The sequence below is a fragment of the Marmota flaviventris genome, chromosome 17 (genome assembly GCF_047511675.1).
Source record: "Marmota flaviventris isolate mMarFla1 chromosome 17, mMarFla1.hap1, whole genome shotgun sequence".
Classification (NCBI taxonomy): domain Eukaryota; kingdom Metazoa; phylum Chordata; class Mammalia; order Rodentia; family Sciuridae; genus Marmota; species Marmota flaviventris.
Window position 1 is genome coordinate 24,924,872 of NC_092514.1, and position 19,150 is coordinate 24,944,021.

A 19,150-nucleotide genomic window follows, 5' to 3' on the forward strand; every position below is an offset into this window, starting at 1 on the left:
CACCACGATCCAGAGCAGAAGTGCTGCCATGTTCTGAGGCCTCATCTTTCAGTTTAATTGAAACTGGACTTCGTGTTTTTCAGTGTTTGTTCCTTGAAGTTGGGGCTCTTAGTTTCATGTAGATGTTATCTTCTTCTGTAATGTTATTTTTCTTTGTTCATTTTGGTAAGTGTTAGAATGGTTTTAGAAACATGGCTTTTTTTTTCCCTTCATGCCAGCATTCTAGTCTTTTAGATATGTTTTAAAGCCATTGAGTGAAAACGTGCCTGATGGCTGGAGCAGAATCTGCCAAACTGAATCCAACTATTGTCACCTGGAAGACTTACCTGCTCTTAAGACACCTCCCCTGGCTGAGCGCAGAGGCCCATGCTTATAATCCCAGTGGCTCGGGAGGCTGAGGCAGGAGGTTATGAGTTCAAGGCCAGACTCAGCAAAAGTGAGGCACTAAGCAACTCAGTGGGACCCTGTCTCTAAATAAAATACAAAATTGGGCTGGGGGTGTGGCTCAGAGGTCAAGTGCCCCTGAGTTCAATCCCCTATACCAAAAAAAAAAAGAAAAAAGACAGCTCCCCTATCCCCTGCAACAACCACATTTTTACTCAAACTTTTTATAAACATAATTTACTCTTTTATTAAAAATTAGGGTTTTTATGATATTAAAATAACACATAGTTGTTTTAGAAAACTTGGAAAATACAAATATATATAAAAAAGAATAAGAATAATCCATAATTCCACTACCAACCAGAGTTAATCATGCCATAAATTTTAAACACTGAAATTTAAGGTTCACTCAAACTTCTAAAATCTAGTCATGGACTGTCTTCTTCCAAAGCATTAATGTCTTTTCCCATAGGAAATAAGATATAAATATATGACATTAAAAAAAACATACTCGGAATAAGGTCTCTTTACAAAAGTAGTTTCCTACAAAATCTCCATTTTCCAAATTCCTCTGAGTTAGACTCTAATACAGACTACTGCACATTTATTAAAATAACAACGAGAAGAGAACAAAACAGAGGAAGAAAGGCAGGAGGCTCATCTCCAGACTCCCCCCCGACTCCTCATGCTACCACTTTTCTTCCGTGCAGGTTTTTCAGTCTTAGGGACTGTAAGGCGGCGAGGGACAGCCTGGGAAGGAATCTGAGAGTTGGGGAAAAGAGAAGGGAAAGTCAGTGTGATACACTCCCAATCCCCCCACCCCACAGAGGAAAGGCATGGTGCACAGAGAAGACCAGAAGCAATCACCAAAGGGAAAAGAAAATCTATGCTCTAGCAAGTGGGAACTGGGATTGGAGGGGCCAGGCAAGGGGGAGCTGGAGCCAGCCAGGGAGTATCAAGAGCTGAAGAAACTGGGCAGTGAGCTATCTGCTCTCCCCTGGTCCCTGCTGGACTTGCCCTCACCTCTTTCCGGGGGATCTCACCCAAGCGGGAGTCTGTGTTTCTTCTGGGGATATTCTCCCCTCGGCCATCAGTCCTGCCACACACATCAACAGTATGAAGATGCAGGAGTTATCCCCCCAACTCTACCCAACACTGGATGGAAGAAATACTCCCCAATCTGTCTCTCAAGAAGAAATATCAGGCCAGGTGTGGTGGCACACGCCTATAATCCCAGCGATTCAGGAGGCTGAGACAGAAGGATTACAAGTTTGGGGCCAGACTCAGCAATTTAGTGAGGATCTAAGCAACTTAGTGAGATCCTGTCTCAAAATTAAAAAAAAAAAAAAGGGGGTGGGGTGGGGGTAGGGATGTGGCTCAGTGGTTAAGTACCACTGGGTTCAAAGAAGAAATGCCAGATGTGGTAATGCACACCTGTATTCCCAGTGACTTGGCAGGCTGAGGCAGGAGGATCACAAGTTCAAGGCCAGCCTCAGTATCTTACTTAGTGAGACCCTAAGCAACTTAGCAAAACAGTGTCTCAAAATTATATGTGTGTGTGTGTGTGTGTGTGTGTGTGTGTGTATGTTTATGAGACTGGGGATGTATCTCAGTGGTAGAGTATCCCTGGATTCAATCCCCAGTACCAAAAAATGAAATAAAAAGAGAACAAATGCAATGAAGCTGGGAATCAAATTGGAGGAGATATTAGTGGAATCAAATAATAAATTATATTAGATAAGTAAAAAATCCTAGGAGTCTGAGATTTGAGCTGCAGGGGAAAGAAAAGAAAAAACTAAAGTGCAGAGACATGGGGAAGAGGGTTTTGATATTGTCCTGTTTTCAGTAAAGAAAAATGTAGTAGAAAGGAAGAGGTAAAATAAAGGTGGGAATAGTGAGAGAAGATTTGTGTGCCTTGTCTCATCCCTCACTTTCCTCCCCAGAAAGGAACGGAAGACTCTACTCAATAAACAATATCCCCCTGCCTGATCCATCTTCCCAGTGCATATTCCACCCCCAAATCCCTCCTCCTCCCTCCCAGGCTGTACCCGCTGTTTTCCAGCCTCTTCAGATAGAGCAGCAGGTCCTCAGCAGGCAGAGCCCCCCAGCCCCGAGCCTGGTACAGTCGTAATAGCTGAGACACCTCCATCAGCTGGCCTGACGAGCTAAGACCATCCATACCTGTGAGACATGTCAGTGATTGTCATAACCCTAGGACACCTCTTCTAGGCTTCATCCCATCTCCCTAAGAATCCAAACCTGGGACTTTCTTTCTCTGACAAAACATGAACAGCTTACCTCTCTCTGGGGAACCAGTGCTGGGACCATTGCCTTGTGAATGGGATGAGGGAAGCTCCTGGACCCGGAAAAGACTAGATGCTGTGGCTAAGGGGACTTTAGTTTTATGGACAGGGGGTGGAAGGCGTGGCACTTGAGGAGCTTCCTCCCAAGATGGGACAGTCGGAGGACCTAGCAACAGAAAAGAGATCCATAAATAGAGAATGGAGCCAAGAGCCAAAGGAGTTCTACCACCTAGTAGCTCCTCAACATCCATCCTAAATCACTAATACCCACCTGTCCAGGTCCAGCCCCAACCTCCTTGAGGGCTGGAACTTACCAGACTTTGGGAGCAACGGGTCAACAGAGGGGTTCTCACTGCTCTGGGGTACTGTCTCCAGCAGCTGGGGGGATAAGACAGTAAGGTTCCCTAGGGGACTGATAAAAGAGGGAGATACCTAGGTATTGAGAGGAGTAGAAGCTGCTGAAGTAAGGGCTAAGGTCATTGGCTTAAATTCTAGAAGAGAATTATGCACTGGGGATGAGATAGACTGAGAGAATATGAAGATGGGACAAAGAATTAGCCATAACAACTGAAGGAAGCCAGAGTACTGGATTCCTAGAGTGGGAAAGGAAAGGGAACAAATAAATAAGGTGGTCTGGGTGGAATCTTTTACCTGCTGCAAAAAATTCTTGAGGCCCTCCAGCTGAGGAGGAGGTGGTAGCCCTTGCTTTGGGAAGCCATCCCCATCAGATCCAGGATCTTCCTCAGGAAATGGCCGTTCTGCTGTGTGATCGGGATGGAAGGCCCCAAGGGCAGAGAAGGTCCCAGCTGTAAAATGAAATAGGCATGCATGGGTGCATGTGTGTGACAAGGGGAAGGGGCCGCTCCAAAAATTAACTCACCAAATGCTCAGAAGAAAAGGGCTTATTAAACGTAAGAAGTACATCACAGCAAGGAGATAGACAATAGAAATTTAAAAGAGCTGGAGTAAAAAGGGTCAGAGGGGCCTGGGAGATAGTACAACTGTATTCTAAGACACAAGTGTAGACAGAAGAAAGCAGTGTGGCTCAAACTCTAGATAAAAACACCATAAACTCCTTAATGAACAGAAAGACTTAATTCTGTTGCTTCACCAGAACATGTCCCTAATCTTTTGTTACTTTTATTATTATTGATACATAATTTAAAAATTATAATAAATTCATACCTCATTCTTCTGTTTCTTATATTTTTAGTTGTAGATGGACACAATACTTTTATTTTATTTTATGTGGTGCTGAGTATCGAATCCAGTGCCTTGCATGTGTTAGGCAAACATTCTACCACTGAGCTATAACCCTAGTTGTCATGTTTATATAACCCAGGACACCTCCAACCACAGATGACCAAACCTGGGGTGGACACCCACATCCAAGGTCAGCTGATACAATGGAGGGCTACCAACCCATCCCATGGCCTCTGTAAATAGGACTTAAGAAGCTGATGCCAGTGTCTCTGTAAATGCTAGAGCCTGGCTAGAGTCAGTGTCAAGGTTGGCCAACCCATGTGGAGGCCAAGGGTAAGAGGAATGAGAACCTTGAGTAATTTACAAGAGATTGTTGGTCTAGCAGGAGAAGGAGTAAGTGTGCAGGATGAAGCAGAGTCAAGAGACTATAATATAAAAAAAAGAGAGAGACTATAATAGGGAGAGCACCCCTATTCCCAATACTAGTTCTCTTTCGGTCTAGCTACATCACATTCCCATGAGATTGCCCTCCCTTTATCTAATCAATGTGAATGGGTTTCTGCTCCTTATACTTAATGATTATTAGGTTGTCTGGGCAACCAAATGTTCAAGTCCCAGCCAGAAAGAAAGCTAGGTAAAGAAGGCCATTCTGTGCATGAAAGGGGAACCCCAGTGACTTCTGTCCTCAGTTACCTGTGGGTGGAGTGAGATCTGGTTTGGGCTCCAGGGGCTGGAAGGAATGCTGGCTCTGGAAAGGGGGGCCCAGCAGGAGGCTAAGATCTGGGGAGGGGGTGCAGAGAACAGGAGGCACTCCAGACAGTTCATCCCTCGCTTCCCTGCTCTGCTGCAACACTGGCTTCAGGGCCACAGCTACAGAAGGCATGGTCCACATCCTCCTCTCTCTCTTCTCTGACTCTGGAAGGCCAGGACTACAGGGTTTGGCAGAAGGAACCTGGCCAGGAGAGAGGCAGAAACAAGAATCAAAGCCCAGTGGGTTCAGGGATGAGACATGGTACAGACACTTGAACAAAATTATAAACTACTTCCTTAAAAGAAGATTGAGTAACATCTATTCACTTTCTATCAGAGTTTAAACTGTTTATTTTGGATCTTATAATTATTTCTACAGATCTTATATAGTTAACAAAGACATATATTGTATTTTAATGATATTTACTATATACTGTTTATAGATGTAAAATATAGAAAACAACTTTATGGTCATCAATAAGCACTTGGTTGAATAAAAAGTTATACAGTTGTAGACATAAGGCAACCATTTGGGATGTGGGGCAAGCACAGTGGGTACAAGGAAGGATGGGAGATGGTCAAAACACCAGTTCAGTGGTTGCTTCTTTGGAGGGGACCTGAGAACCTGAGGCACAAGGTTAGGATGGAGATTACTTTTTCATCATATATCATTTTTTTTTTTAAGAGAGAGAGAATTTTTTTTTAATATTTATTTTTTAGTTTTTGGCGGACACAACATCTTTGTATGTGGTGCTGAGGATCGAACCCGGGCCACATGCATGCCAGGCGAGCACGCTACCGCTTGAGCCACATCCCAGCCCTCATGTACCATTTTATTGGATTTTTATTTTTATCATGTGCATATGATTACCTACTCCAAAAAACATTTTAGCTAATAACAAAAATTTCATAATTAAGAAAAGGAAGTAGGAGATGCCCACATAAGAAGGGCTAAGGGGAAGACTCCCTACTCTACTGTAGGGTAGGATTTAGCAACAATTTTTAGTCCTTACTCCCATAATTCATTCAGCTGTCATTCCATCATATGAGTATTGCATATTATTCATCACCTCTTGGTACTAGGAGAAGACAGTTACGTTCAAAGGAATGGGTTTAGTTCTGGTGAGCTATGGCAATAGCAAAAAGGTTTGTTTTGGTAAGACTTTTGGAAAAGTTCACAGATTTTTCCCCTCTGATGTAGACCTTTCTTATGATTTCCCTTGGGGGGGGAAGCTAGACTTCCATAAATGGAATCTAGAACACAACCCTGAGAAGCTTAGCTCACAGGGCAATGCCTACCGGAGGGTTAGGAGGTGGGAGGGTAGTGCTGAGCAGTTGGTTGGCCTCCTCCCAGTGGGCCTGCAGCATGGCATGGAGCCGCTCCACCAACTCCACCCTTTGCTCCTCCAGCTGTTGGTTCCCACTCTGCAAGTCCTGCACTCGTGCTTGCTCCCGTGCAAGTCTGAAGAAAAGAAGGGAGGGTGACTCAGAGCTTCAAGGATGCACACACCTCATAACCCAGGTCTACCTTCCATTCTACAAAAATTTTTCCCTCTGCTTCCAAACGCCACCCTCTCCTTATTCTATCTGAATGAAGAGCTGGAATAAAATGTCAGACATATGAAATTCTGAAAGGTATTATGCCAATTTAGAAGACAGCAAATCTACTGAGGGACAGCTCTTTATCAATTCCCAGCCTGGGCTTTACTAACTAGGAAGGGGCTCAGGCCTAAAAGGGACATTCCAGGGACCAGTACCTGAGTTCATAGTCCTGAGCCACCTGCTGCTGCCGTTCTTCTCGTTCTGCCATTTCCACCTTGAACTGAGCCAATTGAGTAGCCAGTTCCTGCTGGTGCTGTCCATTAAGGTCCTGCAGCTGCTTCCTGGGAGAGCCAGGGTGAGAAAAGGAGGGATGAAACTGGAAACAGAAGAAATGATCATGGGCTGGGGATGTGGCTCAAGTGGTAGCGCGCTCGCCTGGCATGCGTGCGGCCTGGGTTTGATCCTCAGCACCACATACAAACAAAGATGTTGTGTCTGCCAAAAAAACTAAAAAATAAATATTAAAAATTCTCTCTCTCCCTCTTTAAAAAAAAATAGAAGAAAAAATGATCAGTGAGAAAAAGACAAAATATGTGCAAGAGAGGGAGAGGTGAACAGCCACAGTCAGCCAGCCTGGCCACAGCACAGAAGAGATATGGAAGAGCTGGAGATCTGAAGATGGGCTCCCCAGAAACAGACACTGCAGTGAGGATTTACGGAGAGTGATTTATTTAAGAAGTGTTCCCAGAAAAAACTGGTAGGAGAATGAGGTGCAATCCCATGGAACAGCTCTAGATATAGCACAGATCATATCTTAGCATTGTCCCAACAAGGGAGCTGAACACTTTCTAGTCTGGCACCCTGGATGAAAGTCCCAGAACTTCTGACTCTCCATGAACATCTGATGCAGCACTCCAAAGAGCACTGAGGTCCTGATTGAAGGGAGCAAAAGTACACTGGGGCCAATGTTTGGAAAATGACAAAGACCTCTGAGAGAACATATGGGCACAGCACTAACAACACCAGCTGCAGCATACAGTAAGTCCCAAGTACCTGTGATGCTCCCTGAGGGAGGCTGCTTGTCGTAGGTTGCTCTCCTGAGCCTGAGCCAGCCGCTCAGTCACCCGCTGCTCCAGCTGCACAGCCAGATCTGACTCCATCTGGATCCGCTGGCTCTCATACCGGGCCTGTGATTCAGTAAAATAAGGTGGGATAATAACTCAATTCTGTTGAGCTTAGAAGAGAATCTAGGATATTATGTAGACAAAATCTAAGACCAACTCTCCCCTCACCTGCAAAAGGGATGAAGAACAAGAATTTTGCCATAGGAATAAGAGGCTTTCTTAATAAACTATGCATATCTTATATGTACAAAAAAGCAAAAATGACTTTGGACAAAAGAAACATATTTTATTAACCCAAGGCAATGTTTGACAGAACAAATAAATCTATGATATACTTCTGAGATAACGTATATAGTACCCCTAGTACAGTACCTGAAACTCAGTAGGCACTCAAAGTCAGCATCTCTTTCTCCATAAGCAGTCAGTTTATAATTGCTATCTGCATTTTCTCACAACACATTCCTTCTTCAACTCACTGAAATTTGATTTCTGTTTCAGTAGAGTTTAATTCTAAATCCTATAGTGTTCATTTCTCAGTCTTTATCATATATAATCTTACTGCAACTCCTGGCACCACAGGTCTATGCTCCCTTCTGCAAACTTTCTGCCTCAGCTCTCCTTACACCACTCTCTCCTAGTTTTCATTCTCTCTAGAGTCTTAGATGACTGTTGTGCCTCCCACTGCCTGGAAAGGTATCCTTCATCCTCTTCTGCCATATGCTAACATTACAGTTGCTGATGATTTTACTTACACATACATGATAAACTTTAGCATTTAGGCCAGATTTTTGCTACAATTTTATCTTAACACTTCCTAAATCTCCCCCTTTTATTTATTTTTTTGGTGCTAGGGATGGAACCCAGAGCTTTGTGCATGTTAGGTGAACACTCTACCATTGAGCCACATATCCCCATCCCCATAAATCTCCTTTTAAAAAAAAATATTTTTTTTTGTTGTAGTTGGACACGATACCTTTATTTTTTTTATTTTTATGTGGTGCTGAGGATAGAACCCAGTGCCTCACACATGTTGGGCAAGTGCTCTACCAGTAAGCTACAGCCCCAGCCCATTAATCTCCCCCACCTTTTTTTAAAAATATTTATTATTTTAGTTTTTGGCGGACACAATATGTGGTGCTGAGGATCGAACCCGGGCTGCACGCATGCCAGGCGAGCGCGCTACCGCTTGAGCCACATCCCCAGCCCCTCCCCCTCTTTTTTTAATATTTATTTTTTAGTTGTAGGTAGACACACAATATCTTTATTTCATTTTTTTTTAAGTGGTGCTGAGGATCAAACCCAGTGCCTCATGCATGCTAAGCAAGCACCCTATCACTGAGCCACAACCCCAGCCCCTGTAAATCTCCCCTTTTAACTTAGACATTTTATTTAAGATTTAAGCCCATATACCAGTAACCAAATAATGAGTTAGACACACCTCAAATAGACCACACCCCAAATTCAGCGCATTTAGGTGTTTTTCTTTCCTTTTTTTTTTTTTGGTACTGGGGATTGAACCCAGGGATGCTTAACCACTGAGCTACATCCCCCCAGCCCTTCTTTCTTTCTTTAACTAGAGATTGAACCCAGGAGTACTTTAACACTGAGATACATCCCCAGTCCCTTTCATTTTTGATTTTGAGATAGGATCTCACTAAATTGCTGAGGCTGGCCTTGAACTTGTAATCCTCTTGCTTTAGCCTCTCAAGTTGGGATTATAGGTGTACACCATGGTACACAGCTCTACTCTCTTACCTTCTCTTCCTATTATATTTCTTGCCTCAGTTAATGGCACCTCTGCCTACCAATATATACCTGAGCTATGTGAAACCTGGAGTTGTCCTTGGCCCTTCTTACTTCTTTACTCCCTACTGGTCATTCAATTTGACTTCTTGACTTGCTCTCAAAAACCCATCAATTTGCTCTTACCACACAGTTTACACATAAAAAGAGGTCCATAAAGGCCAAAATTCTAATTAAATGTAGAACTGAATATTTTGACTCCCAATTCAGTGCTCTTTGCTCTTCAATATTGTGTCTTCACTAGACTCTGTCCAACTTTTTCCTCCATTCAAGGGATAAGCAAACTACAGCCCAGTTCAGCCCTCCACTGCCTGCTTTGTAAATAAAGTTTTACTTTGTAAATAAAGTCATGCTACTTGTTTACAGAACTATCTACAGCTACTGGTGTAACAGCATAGTCAAGTGGTTGCAACTGAGACCACACAATTCACAAAGCCAAAAATATTTACTGTCTGGCCCTTTACAGAAAGTTTGCCAAGTCTTGCTCTATTACATGACAAGGGTCTGTCTATTTTGACTTCAAAATTCAAAATAACACTACGTGGAAATTATTTTTCCAAGTTTAATTATATCTGACAATTTGTGGTACTATTCTGTGCCAGGCCAAGAGCTGTTCTGGGACGTTCATAAGTAAATAAAGGAATCATTGCCCTTCTGGGTCCCTAGCCTACTCAAGAGGAATTAATACAAGTTATTCAAGTAATCAGAGTTACACAGCAGACTGTTAAGACTGGAATCAGGTCTCTGACAAAAGCTTTCACCTGCTCTTATAGCTGACCATTAGGTGTAGTGTCATCTCTTTTAAAATAACATGAAGTTTTTTGTTTTTTTTTTTGGTTTGGTACTGGAGAATGAATCCAGGGATATTTTACCACTGAGCTAAACCCTTTTATTACCTCCAGACCCTTTTATTTTTTAATTTTGAGACAGGGTCTTGCTAAGTTGCTGAAACTAGCCTTGAATTTGCAATCCTCTTGCCTCAGCCTCCCGAGTTGCTGGGATTATGTATCTGGCATTCTGAGGTATCTTAAATAGATTTCATTCTATTTAAGTCAATTTTCTGCTAAAAATAACACTAGGTCAGTCCAATATTGTGGGAAACCATCACTCAGTGGAAAATGGCCCTATACTTTTTTATTTTTTAAATTTTTAGTTGTAGATAGGCATAATACCTTTATTTATTTTTATGTGGTGCTGAGGATTGAACCCAGTGCCTCACACATGCTAGGCAAGCACTTTACCACTGAGCTACAACCCCAGCCTGGCCCTGTGTTTAAGATAGAACACTATTCACACTACCTAGAGACCACTGATAAAATGAATCCAAAATACCTGCAAGAAGATTTTCTGACATGACAACTGAGAGGTACTCTGCCTCAGACCTACTTCTCTCAACCAGAAAAATCCTCAAGAGCCCTGGGCTGCTGACCTGCACCAAGCTCATTTCCAGCTGCAGTGCATCTCTCTCTCTCCGTGCTGTGTCTAGCTCCCCTTCCAGCCGCCGCACCTCAGACTGTACCAATGCCAATTGCTGCTGGGCCTCTCGGGCTGCCTGGGCCTCCCTCTGGCTATTCCCCTAAGAAAGAAAAATCAAATGTAAGAACATACCTCACATCCTATCTCCTGGTTACCTCTACTCCCCAATTCATCATCCCAGGCCCTAAATAAAACCCAATTTTTCTCTCTCCTCCCATTTGTCTTATTTCCCATCCTGGTTTAATGTTGCTCTTCAGTCTTCCACATATTTGATATTCCCAGCCCTTCTTGCTAGCCCTATACTCTCAAGCCTGCTTTCCATGCATAGCTCTTCACTTTCCACCCCTGTCCCTCTGTCCCTATTTATACCTCATATTCTGGCATCCCAATCCATCCTATAATTTTCCCTTCATCTGTTCCCATTCCCCAATTCTTCTAACTGCTGCTTTTACCTTCTCCCTTTCCAGCTGTGCCTGGCCTTCCCCCTGCAGTGCCTGGTAGCGTTCCTTAAGCTGGTGTTCCTGCTGGGCCCAGGCCTGCCGCTCTTTTTCTAGGGCAACCTGAAGTGCATCCAGCTTTAGATGCTCATTGAGTTGCCCAGCCCGAGCCTCGTCCAGTTCTTCCTGCAGGGCGCGGCACCGCTGCTGTTCGACCTCTAAGCTCAGGGTCAGTCCTTGCCTCTCTTCTTCCTAAAGCCCCAGGAGAAAACCAAGATCCCTAGTAAGCCCTTAAGAGATCATCAGCTTGCCACTGCCACCTCCATAAAAGGTGCCCACTAAGAATCATGCCCATTAAAAATATGATAGTTGACAAGTTCACAGGATTATAATATAGTAGATAAGAACTCCTGTCCTAGAGTTCAGTAGACCTGGATTCAAACCTCAGTCTGAATCATAGTTCTAGCATTCATATATACTATGTGTTCTAAGTCACATTATTATAATCCTGTTAGCTTGTCAACTATTATATTTCTAATGGATATAATTCTGAGCAGGCACTTTATCTACAAAATGTAGATAATAACAGGGTCTGCCTTGTAAGGATTAAAAGAAAAAGAGTATGTATGTAAAGGATTAGCACAGTGTCTGGCACACGGTAAGTACTAACACTTAACAATTACCACCACCATCATCAAAAGGAATTCCACAAAGATTAGAAAAATCAATCTCTAGTCAGGAACCAACCAAACAGCAGCCACCATCAGCAATGTCAGAAGTGGCCTAAGTTGGCAAGTGCCAGCCTATTGGTAGCAAGTATTTATGTGTCACAAAGCACCAAATTCCAAACATGACCATTAACTCACATGGGCAATCACCCGATGACTTTAGTGCTAAGAAACTTGAGTCTCATCCCAGACCCTTTTTGGCTATGCAGAGATTTACCAAACTAGCTGAACAAAATCACCTAGAAAATTTCTGAAAATGTTCCAATTCACCAACCCACAATATAACTACTGAATCAAAATCTTTGGGGATGGGTTCCTGAAATCTGTATTTTAAAACAATTCCCCAGATGTGGCTTAGTGGTTTAGTGCCCCCGAGTTCAATTCCTAGTACCCGCCCCACTCAAAAAACAATTCTCCAGATGATTCTAATGTTCTAATAAGGATACCATTTGCAGCATCTCTCAACCTTACTTGGTGGCAAAGACTTTTTTGGTAGAATACCTAGCAGAACTAGTGTTCTAAGGAACACAGCTTGGGCAACACTACCCTGGTGCAACTCAAATTATAAACTCCCATAACCCACCAATAGCCCATAGTGCTCTAGAAGTAACAGTCTCCACTGGAATTACCCTAGCCCAGTCTTCTCACCAGTGCCTCTCTTTCCCGTTGCTGCAATCTGGCACCTTCCTGCTCACGATTCAGGGCCTCCAAGGCCTCTGAAAGACTTTGTTCCAGGCGGGTTACTGTCTTCCAGGGAGAGAGAAATACAGGACAGAGGAAATGAGGAAAATCTCTCTATACTGTGCTTCAAAAATCATTAACAATGTAAACTTGAAACTTCAGCATTAACTAAGTGATATGAGGGTCAAAGAGGAAACTACACAGTATGGGGAAAACTGGGAGGCCAACTGAGATAGCAGAAACAAAGAAGGTAGAAGAAAGAGAGGGCAAGAAAAACTGTCAGAGCAGCACTCCAAGACAGAGGTCCATCTGTTGGGAATTCTTAACTCCAAAGCTATTTATTTCCATCTAGAATCTGTGACTTAAGTTATAAAGCCATATGACCCAGGTCATCCACCTCCTGCTGTTTGCTTCTAGTAAGTTCTGCTGCTTGGCGTTCCTCTTGAAGTCCTCGAAGCACTTCTGTCCGTTCTGCCTCATGCCGATTCCAGCCCTCCACCACACGGGCCAGGGTCTTGAGAATGGCAAATAAGATAGAATTTCAAAATAACTTTTTTGTCCTCTTTCTACCCACAGGGGCAGGGTCAACAGTCATCTTATTCCAATGGTCAGTAAACCCACCCCTCATCCTAACTCTCGGCATGCACAAAAAAACAAACCCTAACCTCCCTTCATTACTATTCCTTAATGATCTCCATGGACATACCCACCCGCCTTTTGCTACCCTGGCACCTTGTCCAGTTGCTCAATCATGATATCTTTCTTGCGGTCAGCAGCCACAGCCACGGCTAACTGTTGCTGTAGCTCTAGCACTCGGGTCTGCAGGCTCTGAATGTGGCGCTCACAATGCTGGGAAGGAGAGTGAAGAGTCTGGGTATTGCTTATCCTTAGCATCAAACTTTCTAGCTCCTCTATAGAGAAATGGGCTAGAGAGAGGGAGCCTGGGTCCCAAGAACAAAATAGGTTTGGAGAGGGAGAATCAGTAATTCTAAAGAGGAAACTTGAGGCCTAAGACTTCTAATACCTTCTAGGTTTTTCCCTTTCCTGATCTCCTGAGAAAAATTTCCATAAACCTTTTGGCAGAAGTATAGTAGCCCACACTACAAAGCATAGTAAGTTCCTTAAGGAGCTCAGCAGACATAGTGATTAAACATAGCAAGGATAGTGGGCATGGTGGCACATGCCTGTAATCCCAGCAACTCAGAAAGCTGAGGCAGGAGGATTTCAGGTTTAAGGCTAGCCCCAGTAATTTAGTGAGGCCCTCAGTCATTTTGTGAGACCCTATCTCAAAATTTATTTTATTTTATTTTTGTTTTTAAGTAATAATTTATTTTTTTTAATTGGTTGTTCAAAATCAAAATTTATTTTAAACACAATTTTTTAAAGGGCTGGGAATGAAGCTCAGTGGTAAAGTGCTCCTGAATTAAATCCCTATTACCAAAGAAAAAAAGGAAGCCTTTATATCTCACCTTGCGACGGGTATGCTCTGAGTCCAGTGCATCTTTCAGCCCCTGAAAATCTGGGGGATTGAGTGGGGGCCCTGGCCGAAGGCTAGTATATCGAGGAAACAACTCCTCCAGGGCCTGGGCTGAGCTGGATGGAGATAAGTCCTGCAGGGGCCGGGTGCTGAGCAAATCAGATAAAGAATGTTAGGGTTGGAAATGCCTTTGAGATCCACTAGTCCTACAATGACAATTTATAAATAAGAAAACTGAGACCCAGAAAGGGCAAGAGGCTTCCCCAAAGTCATAAAGCTAAATAGTGCTAGAGCCATAAATTGCAAGCACATTAGTCTATGATTGACTCTATAATGCTCCTTCCTCTATACCACACTCTCTGCAGTAACCATCCCACAGAAACAAGCTAACTGTTCTGGAAGAAGAAGGGCTGATGTTAAGAGATAACCAGGTTGTAGGTGACTGCTGCCCAGGTGCCAGAGGGGAATAAAGGAGGGGTATAAAGGAATAAAGGTAGGAAAGAAAATATGAAAACTGAAAGCTAAGTGACTTCTTTCCTAAGAAGTCCAAAAGCAGTCAGGGGAGAACTAAGAAACAGAACACATAGATTCCTAGTAAACACATAAGCCAGGAGGACCCCAAGAACTCACTTGAGTAAGGTAGCTGTGCTGTCACTGTCAAAGGAGTCTTCATCCCGTCTCTCTGAGGCAGCACCTGAAATGAGGGGATCCCCTGCACACAGCCCAAGGGGACCACATAGCCAGGGTCAGATAAGGATAAGAACAGTGACTATTTGAAGAAGAAGAGAGGAGAGGGACTTCCTTTCTACTTCTGCCACTCTTCACCCTCTCCCCCAAAGAACAGGTGCCTTTAATCCTGAAATCTCTTGTCTCAGAGGTCTCGGTTTGCACCCATGCTTTCTCCTCTAGTTTCTCCTACCCCTTACATCTAGGCTGTCCTTCAGAACTGTATGGAAGGGGTTTACTCACGATAGACTGCATCACGTGAGGTTTGGAGCATGGTCTGAAGCTGACCTCGAACACTTTCCATCTCAAAGATATGCTTAGAACCATCCTAGAAAAAAAAGCCCCATGGAAATATAACCTTATAATCTACATTCTACCTACTGTCAGGGTAAAATTTTTACTCTGGCACCAGGAAAAGCTAGAAAAGTGAAACCAACCCATAAGGTCTTAACCTTTCTTTTTCTTTCTTTCTTTTTTTTTTTTTTTGGTTCAGGGATTGAACTCAGGGGCACTCAACCACTGAGCTACATCCCTGGCCCTATTTTGTATTTTACTTAGAGACAGGGTTTCACCGAGTTGCTAAGCACCTCGCCATTGCTGAGGCTGGCTTTGAACTCACGATCCTCCTGCCTCAGCCTCCCAAACGGCTGAGATTATAAACGTGCGCCACCACACCCAGTATGGACTTCTTAAATCTTGAGTCAGAAACCCAAAGGCCTATAAAACCATAAAAATAGTGCAAATGAATAAAGTGGGTACATGTAAGAAAAGGGTAGTAGAAATTCTTGCTAACTAGAGAGCAAAAGCCCTAAAAGTCATGTAACTCATGGTTACCAGAGTTCAAATTCTGGAAGTCCTAACCAGTCTGTACATTGATTATGACATCTTTTCTATCCAACCCAAATACCTATTTTCTTTATAATAGGTATAATTGATTAAACCATGATTCAGGGATTTATATGCCAAATTTTGATCCATACAATCAAAACAGTACTGAGCTGGAAGGATCTTAGCATATTTTGCTGCTATTCTTAAGTCCCCAGTTCCCTCTTCGGACCAAGAAACCTTATCCCCATTCCCATGTCCAGGTCCTAGTTATAGGACATCAACCTACCCCACAGTGTGCATGTCTCTGATTTAAAAAATAAAAAATAGGGAGCCAGGAATGGTGGCATATGACTGTAATCCCAGCAGCTGGGGAGGCTGAGGCAGGAGGATCTTGAGTTCAAAGCCAGCTTCAGCAAAAGCGAAGTGCTAAGCAACTCAGTGAGACCCTGGCTCTAAACAAAATACAAAATAGGTCAGGGGATGTGGCTCAGTGGTCGGGTACCCATGAGTTCAATCCCCAGTACCAAAAAAAAAAAAAAAGGGAGTTTTTCATAATTTCCCATATTATGTGTTCCATATCATTGCCTGCCTCATAAACATTTATTCCCAGGAACAAGCATGACTGAATATGTAGTGCAAAGAAAATTGAAATTCAATCAACAGAGCTAACTTGCAATCCCAAGGCTCTTGTGTCTAGTACCTTTGGGGTTCCTAAGACACGCCTCCTCACCTTTTTCTTCAAGTTGTTCTCCAATCCCAGGGACAAGCTGTGACTCAGCTCTTGGGCCAAACCTTCTAAGGCCTCATGAGGAGGTGAGGAGGCAGAGGCTAAATACAGCTGGGCTCGGGCTGTGGCCTCCGCTTGACGGCTGAGTTGCAAAGAAGCATAGAGCTGGGAGGTCACCTCAGAGGACACTTGGTTCAGCCCAGTGGGTTCTGACGAATCACTCAGGAGATCCTCTGGCCGGAGAGGTGAACTGGGTCTGGTAGCTGAGGTTGCCATAAGTATACATAAAAAATAACCGGTGACAATAGAAATCTGAGAGCTCCTGATTCAGCTTTGAGAGAGTCCAATGGGAAAACTTCCTTGGAGAAGGAAGATTTGGGAGAAGGAAGGAAGACTCCTTGGTGGATCCCGGCTGAACAAGGGTTTCAAGGCTTTCTGGTCGGATGAAAGGTTTCCACCGTTTCTAGAGGCCATAGAGAGGGTAAAGGCATTCCTTTTCCCAGCTCCTGGGAATGGTGGAAAAGGAGGGTGCAGCACAGGGGAGGTAAGGACATAAGACCTACAGCGAGGAAACAGCACCACTGCAGCTCCTCTTCGCAGCTAGAGTGCTGGAAGCTGCAGACCAGTTTCGGCACAAGTTATCTCTAGTCAACTGGGCTCTTAATTCTCACACCCAGAACGTGCAAATTGAAAGGGACTCCAAACCAGTAAGGTCCAATGTCTATACCACAAGAGCTCCAGTCTCGCCCTTTGTCCGTCCCCGCCCACTTCACCTGTTCTACCCAGGGTCAGTTCCCTTGTGTATCTCCTACAATCCCTCCTAGAAAGTCAAAGAGAGGATCCCTAGAATCACTCACAATTGCCCCCAAAAGAAACCTTGTAAACTTTCAGTCTCACTCTGAAACATCCCTAAAAAGCATGTCGCACTTAAGCTTGAGTTCCTTTACCGTGACCACCCGATTCCGACCACTCTCCGCGACTCCAGTCCTCAGCCCCCAACTTGCCAGGGTGGAGAAAGGGACTGCGGCCCTAACCTGAGCCTGGGTTGGAAAAGACCAAGGTCCCCCGATTTAGCGCGGTCCTCCACGCTCAAAACCGTTGGCAGCCGCCTGCCGCCGCCCCACCTCTTGCCTTGATGACGTCACCACGCTCGCAGAGGCTCACACTGCATTTGAAGTCTGGGAACCTGATCGCGCGTGCGCAATCCTGGCGGCCACGGATTGGTTGATGGAGGGAGGCGGGGTCTGATGAAAGGTGTTGAGGCGGAGTTAATGCCCGGGTTTGCAGTTAGAGCGCCCAATGGGGCGGGGCTGCTAGGAAACCGGAAGTAACTGCACCACGACTCTCAGAGCAATTCCGGTGAATCCGGGGTTGGAGTACCCACGTAGTTGGAGTGATCTGCGGCTGAGAATCCGAGCCTACTGAGTGAGAGCGGTCCTAGAACGAGGTTTACAGTCCCTGTCCTGTCGATGACTGTCCACAACCTATATCTATTTGACCGGAATGGAGTGTGTCTGCACTACAGCGAGTGGCACCGCAAGAAGCAAGCGGGGATCCCCAAGGAGGAGGTGATGAGAGGGCCCCGGCTGCAGTCCGGGTGACCTCGCACCTCCAATCGTACAATAGTCCCAGCCCAACCCCCCTTCTCCAAATCCCGGCTGATTCTCAACCTCCACCTGGTCTCTTCCGACAACCAATACCTAACTCTGTCCCTCTCCCTCTAGGAGTACAAGCTGATGTACGGGATGCTATTCTCTATCCGTTCGTTTGTCAGCAAGATGTCCCCGCTAGACATGTACGCCGTGAGAAGGAGGGCTAGTCTTGGGAATTTTGGGGCAGAGGGGCTTACTTTGTAGAATGAAAGGGAGATTGGCTCCCAACGCGGGGAGGAGAAATTAGAGAAGCTTAGAACAAAAATGTTGAAGTTTGCAGGAAGGGGAGTAGGGAAGTGGTGAGGTGGTGAAGAGGTTGGAGGTGGGGGCTAAACTGAGGGGTGGAGATGGGAGGTGTCTACTCAACTAGGTTCCTACAAACTGTATGCTTAAACAAGAGGGAGTCGACTTTGAAGGATCAGAAGTATTTCTGCCATCTTTAACACCCTCCTCATCTCTGCAGGAAGGACGGCTTCCTGGCCTTCCAAACTAGCCGTTACAAACTCCATTACTACGAGACGCCCACTGGGATCAAGGTTGTCATGAATACTGACTTAGGCGTGGGATCCATTCGAGATGTGCTGCACCACATCTACAGCGCGGTCAGTGTCCCCTTGAGGGATCCTTTCATCAGAACCCCTTAATAGCCACAGACAGAAACCCCCCAAAATCCCTCAAGTTTCCAGCCCTAATCCTACTGTGTTGTACCTCTGTTGAATTTAAGAGTTTTCTCAGAGGTCTTTAGATCCTTAGACATCCTTAGACAGTTTCTCTTAAGGGAGGGCTTGCCTCCCAGTCTTGGTTCCTTGTGAGTTCATACACCCTTGAGGTTATACTACATTTGGGGTTGAAAATTAGAAATGTCCAGAAAGCCAGGATTTTACACCGTCTTTCTCCACAGCTGTACGTGGAGCTGGTGGTGAAGAATCCCCTATGCCCACTGGGCCAAACTGTGCAAAGTGAACTTTTCCGCTCCCGGCTGGACTCTTATGTCCGTTCTCTGCCGTTCTTCTCTGCCCGAGCGGGTTGAAGCGAGCTACTTAATTCTTCAGGAGAATCTGAACTGCCTGGGGCCCTTCCTAACTTGTGGCCCCTGCTGTAAGCCCCTCCGTCTACCCTCCTCGAAAGCAAAAGCCCGTCCTCCATCCCGTCCCCTCCTCTTCACAATGGAGTCCCTATATCTCCAACCCGTCCTCTTTCCAGTTTTTAACCCTTATATGACTCCATGAGAAGCCCAGAATAAACTTTTTGTCACCTTCTGCAGCCTGAGCATGTCTGTTTGAGTGGGCCGCCTGGTCCTGCCCCAGAT

The 19,150-nt window shown here is 44.7% G+C and overlaps 2 protein-coding genes and 1 long non-coding RNA gene across 6 annotated transcripts in view; 2 read left to right on the plus strand and 1 right to left on the minus strand.

The window, feature by feature from the left end:
• LOC139702311 (uncharacterized) overlaps positions 1–9,455 on the plus strand; it is a 56,692-nt gene extending 47,237 nt beyond the window's left edge. The window contains exon 2 of the long non-coding RNA XR_011704901.1: positions 6,741–9,455. This is a non-coding gene — a long non-coding RNA (uncharacterized lncRNA). The remainder of the gene's footprint in view (positions 1–6,740) is intronic.
• Cntrob (centrobin, centriole duplication and spindle assembly protein) lies at positions 972–17,319 on the minus strand. Of its 4 annotated transcripts, none has more exons than XM_071603130.1 (19): positions 17,224–17,319; positions 16,193–16,652; positions 14,878–14,962; positions 14,539–14,620; positions 13,901–14,057; positions 13,164–13,280; positions 12,829–12,945; positions 12,399–12,497; positions 11,038–11,274; positions 10,539–10,685; positions 7,236–7,369; positions 6,398–6,523; positions 5,940–6,102; positions 4,584–4,842; positions 3,339–3,493; positions 3,002–3,065; positions 2,683–2,853; positions 2,433–2,565; positions 972–1,480 (listed from the first exon to the last, which is right to left on the minus strand). In XM_071603130.1, exons 2-19 carry the CDS (start codon positions 16,463–16,465, stop codon positions 1,276–1,278), a joined length of 2,724 nt encoding a protein of 907 aa, XP_071459231.1. In that variant the 5' UTR covers positions 16,466–16,652; positions 17,224–17,319; the 3' UTR covers positions 972–1,275. The 4 variants fall into 4 exon arrangements, with proteins under 4 accessions (XP_071459231.1, XP_027802569.2, XP_071459232.1 ...); XM_027946768.2 differs by having other exon boundaries at positions 972–1,146; positions 1,408–1,480; positions 16,193–17,319; XM_071603131.1 differs by lacking the exon at positions 2,433–2,565 and having other exon boundaries at positions 972–1,146; positions 1,408–1,480; positions 16,193–17,319.
• Positions 17,320–17,522: 203 nt separating this feature from the next.
• On the plus strand, positions 17,523–19,104 carry Trappc1 (trafficking protein particle complex subunit 1). The gene is made up of 4 exons (XM_027946776.2): positions 17,523–17,757; positions 17,914–17,984; positions 18,305–18,443; positions 18,743–19,104. The coding sequence occupies exons 1-4, from the start codon at positions 17,659–17,661 to the stop codon at positions 18,869–18,871; spliced, it is 438 nt and encodes a 145-aa protein (XP_027802577.1). The 5' UTR covers positions 17,523–17,658; the 3' UTR covers positions 18,872–19,104.
• The last annotated feature ends 46 nt before the right edge of the window (positions 19,105–19,150 follow it).

Excerpts from the sequence above, each read along its gene's own strand:
- Cntrob (XM_071603130.1), bottom strand. The coding sequence starts at position 16,465 with ATGGCAACCTCAGCTACCAGACCCAGTTCACCTCTCCGGCCAGAGGAT. Across the intron at positions 2,854-3,001 it reads CCCGTTGCTCCCAAAGTCTG|GTCCTCCGACTGTCCCATCT; the intron begins GTAAGTTCCAGC and ends TTCTGTTGCTAG. Across the intron at positions 2,566-2,682 it reads CACTGGTTCCCCAGAGAGAG|GTATGGATGGTCTTAGCTCG; the intron begins GTAAGCTGTTCA and ends CATGTCTCACAG.
- Trappc1 (XM_027946776.2), top strand. The coding sequence starts at position 17,659 with ATGACTGTCCACAACCTATATCTATTTGACCGGAATGGAGTGTGTCTG. Across the intron at positions 17,758-17,913 it reads CGGGGATCCCCAAGGAGGAG|GAGTACAAGCTGATGTACGG; the intron begins GTGATGAGAGGG and ends CTCTCCCTCTAG. Across the intron at positions 18,444-18,742 it reads TGCACCACATCTACAGCGCG|CTGTACGTGGAGCTGGTGGT; the intron begins GTCAGTGTCCCC and ends CTTTCTCCACAG.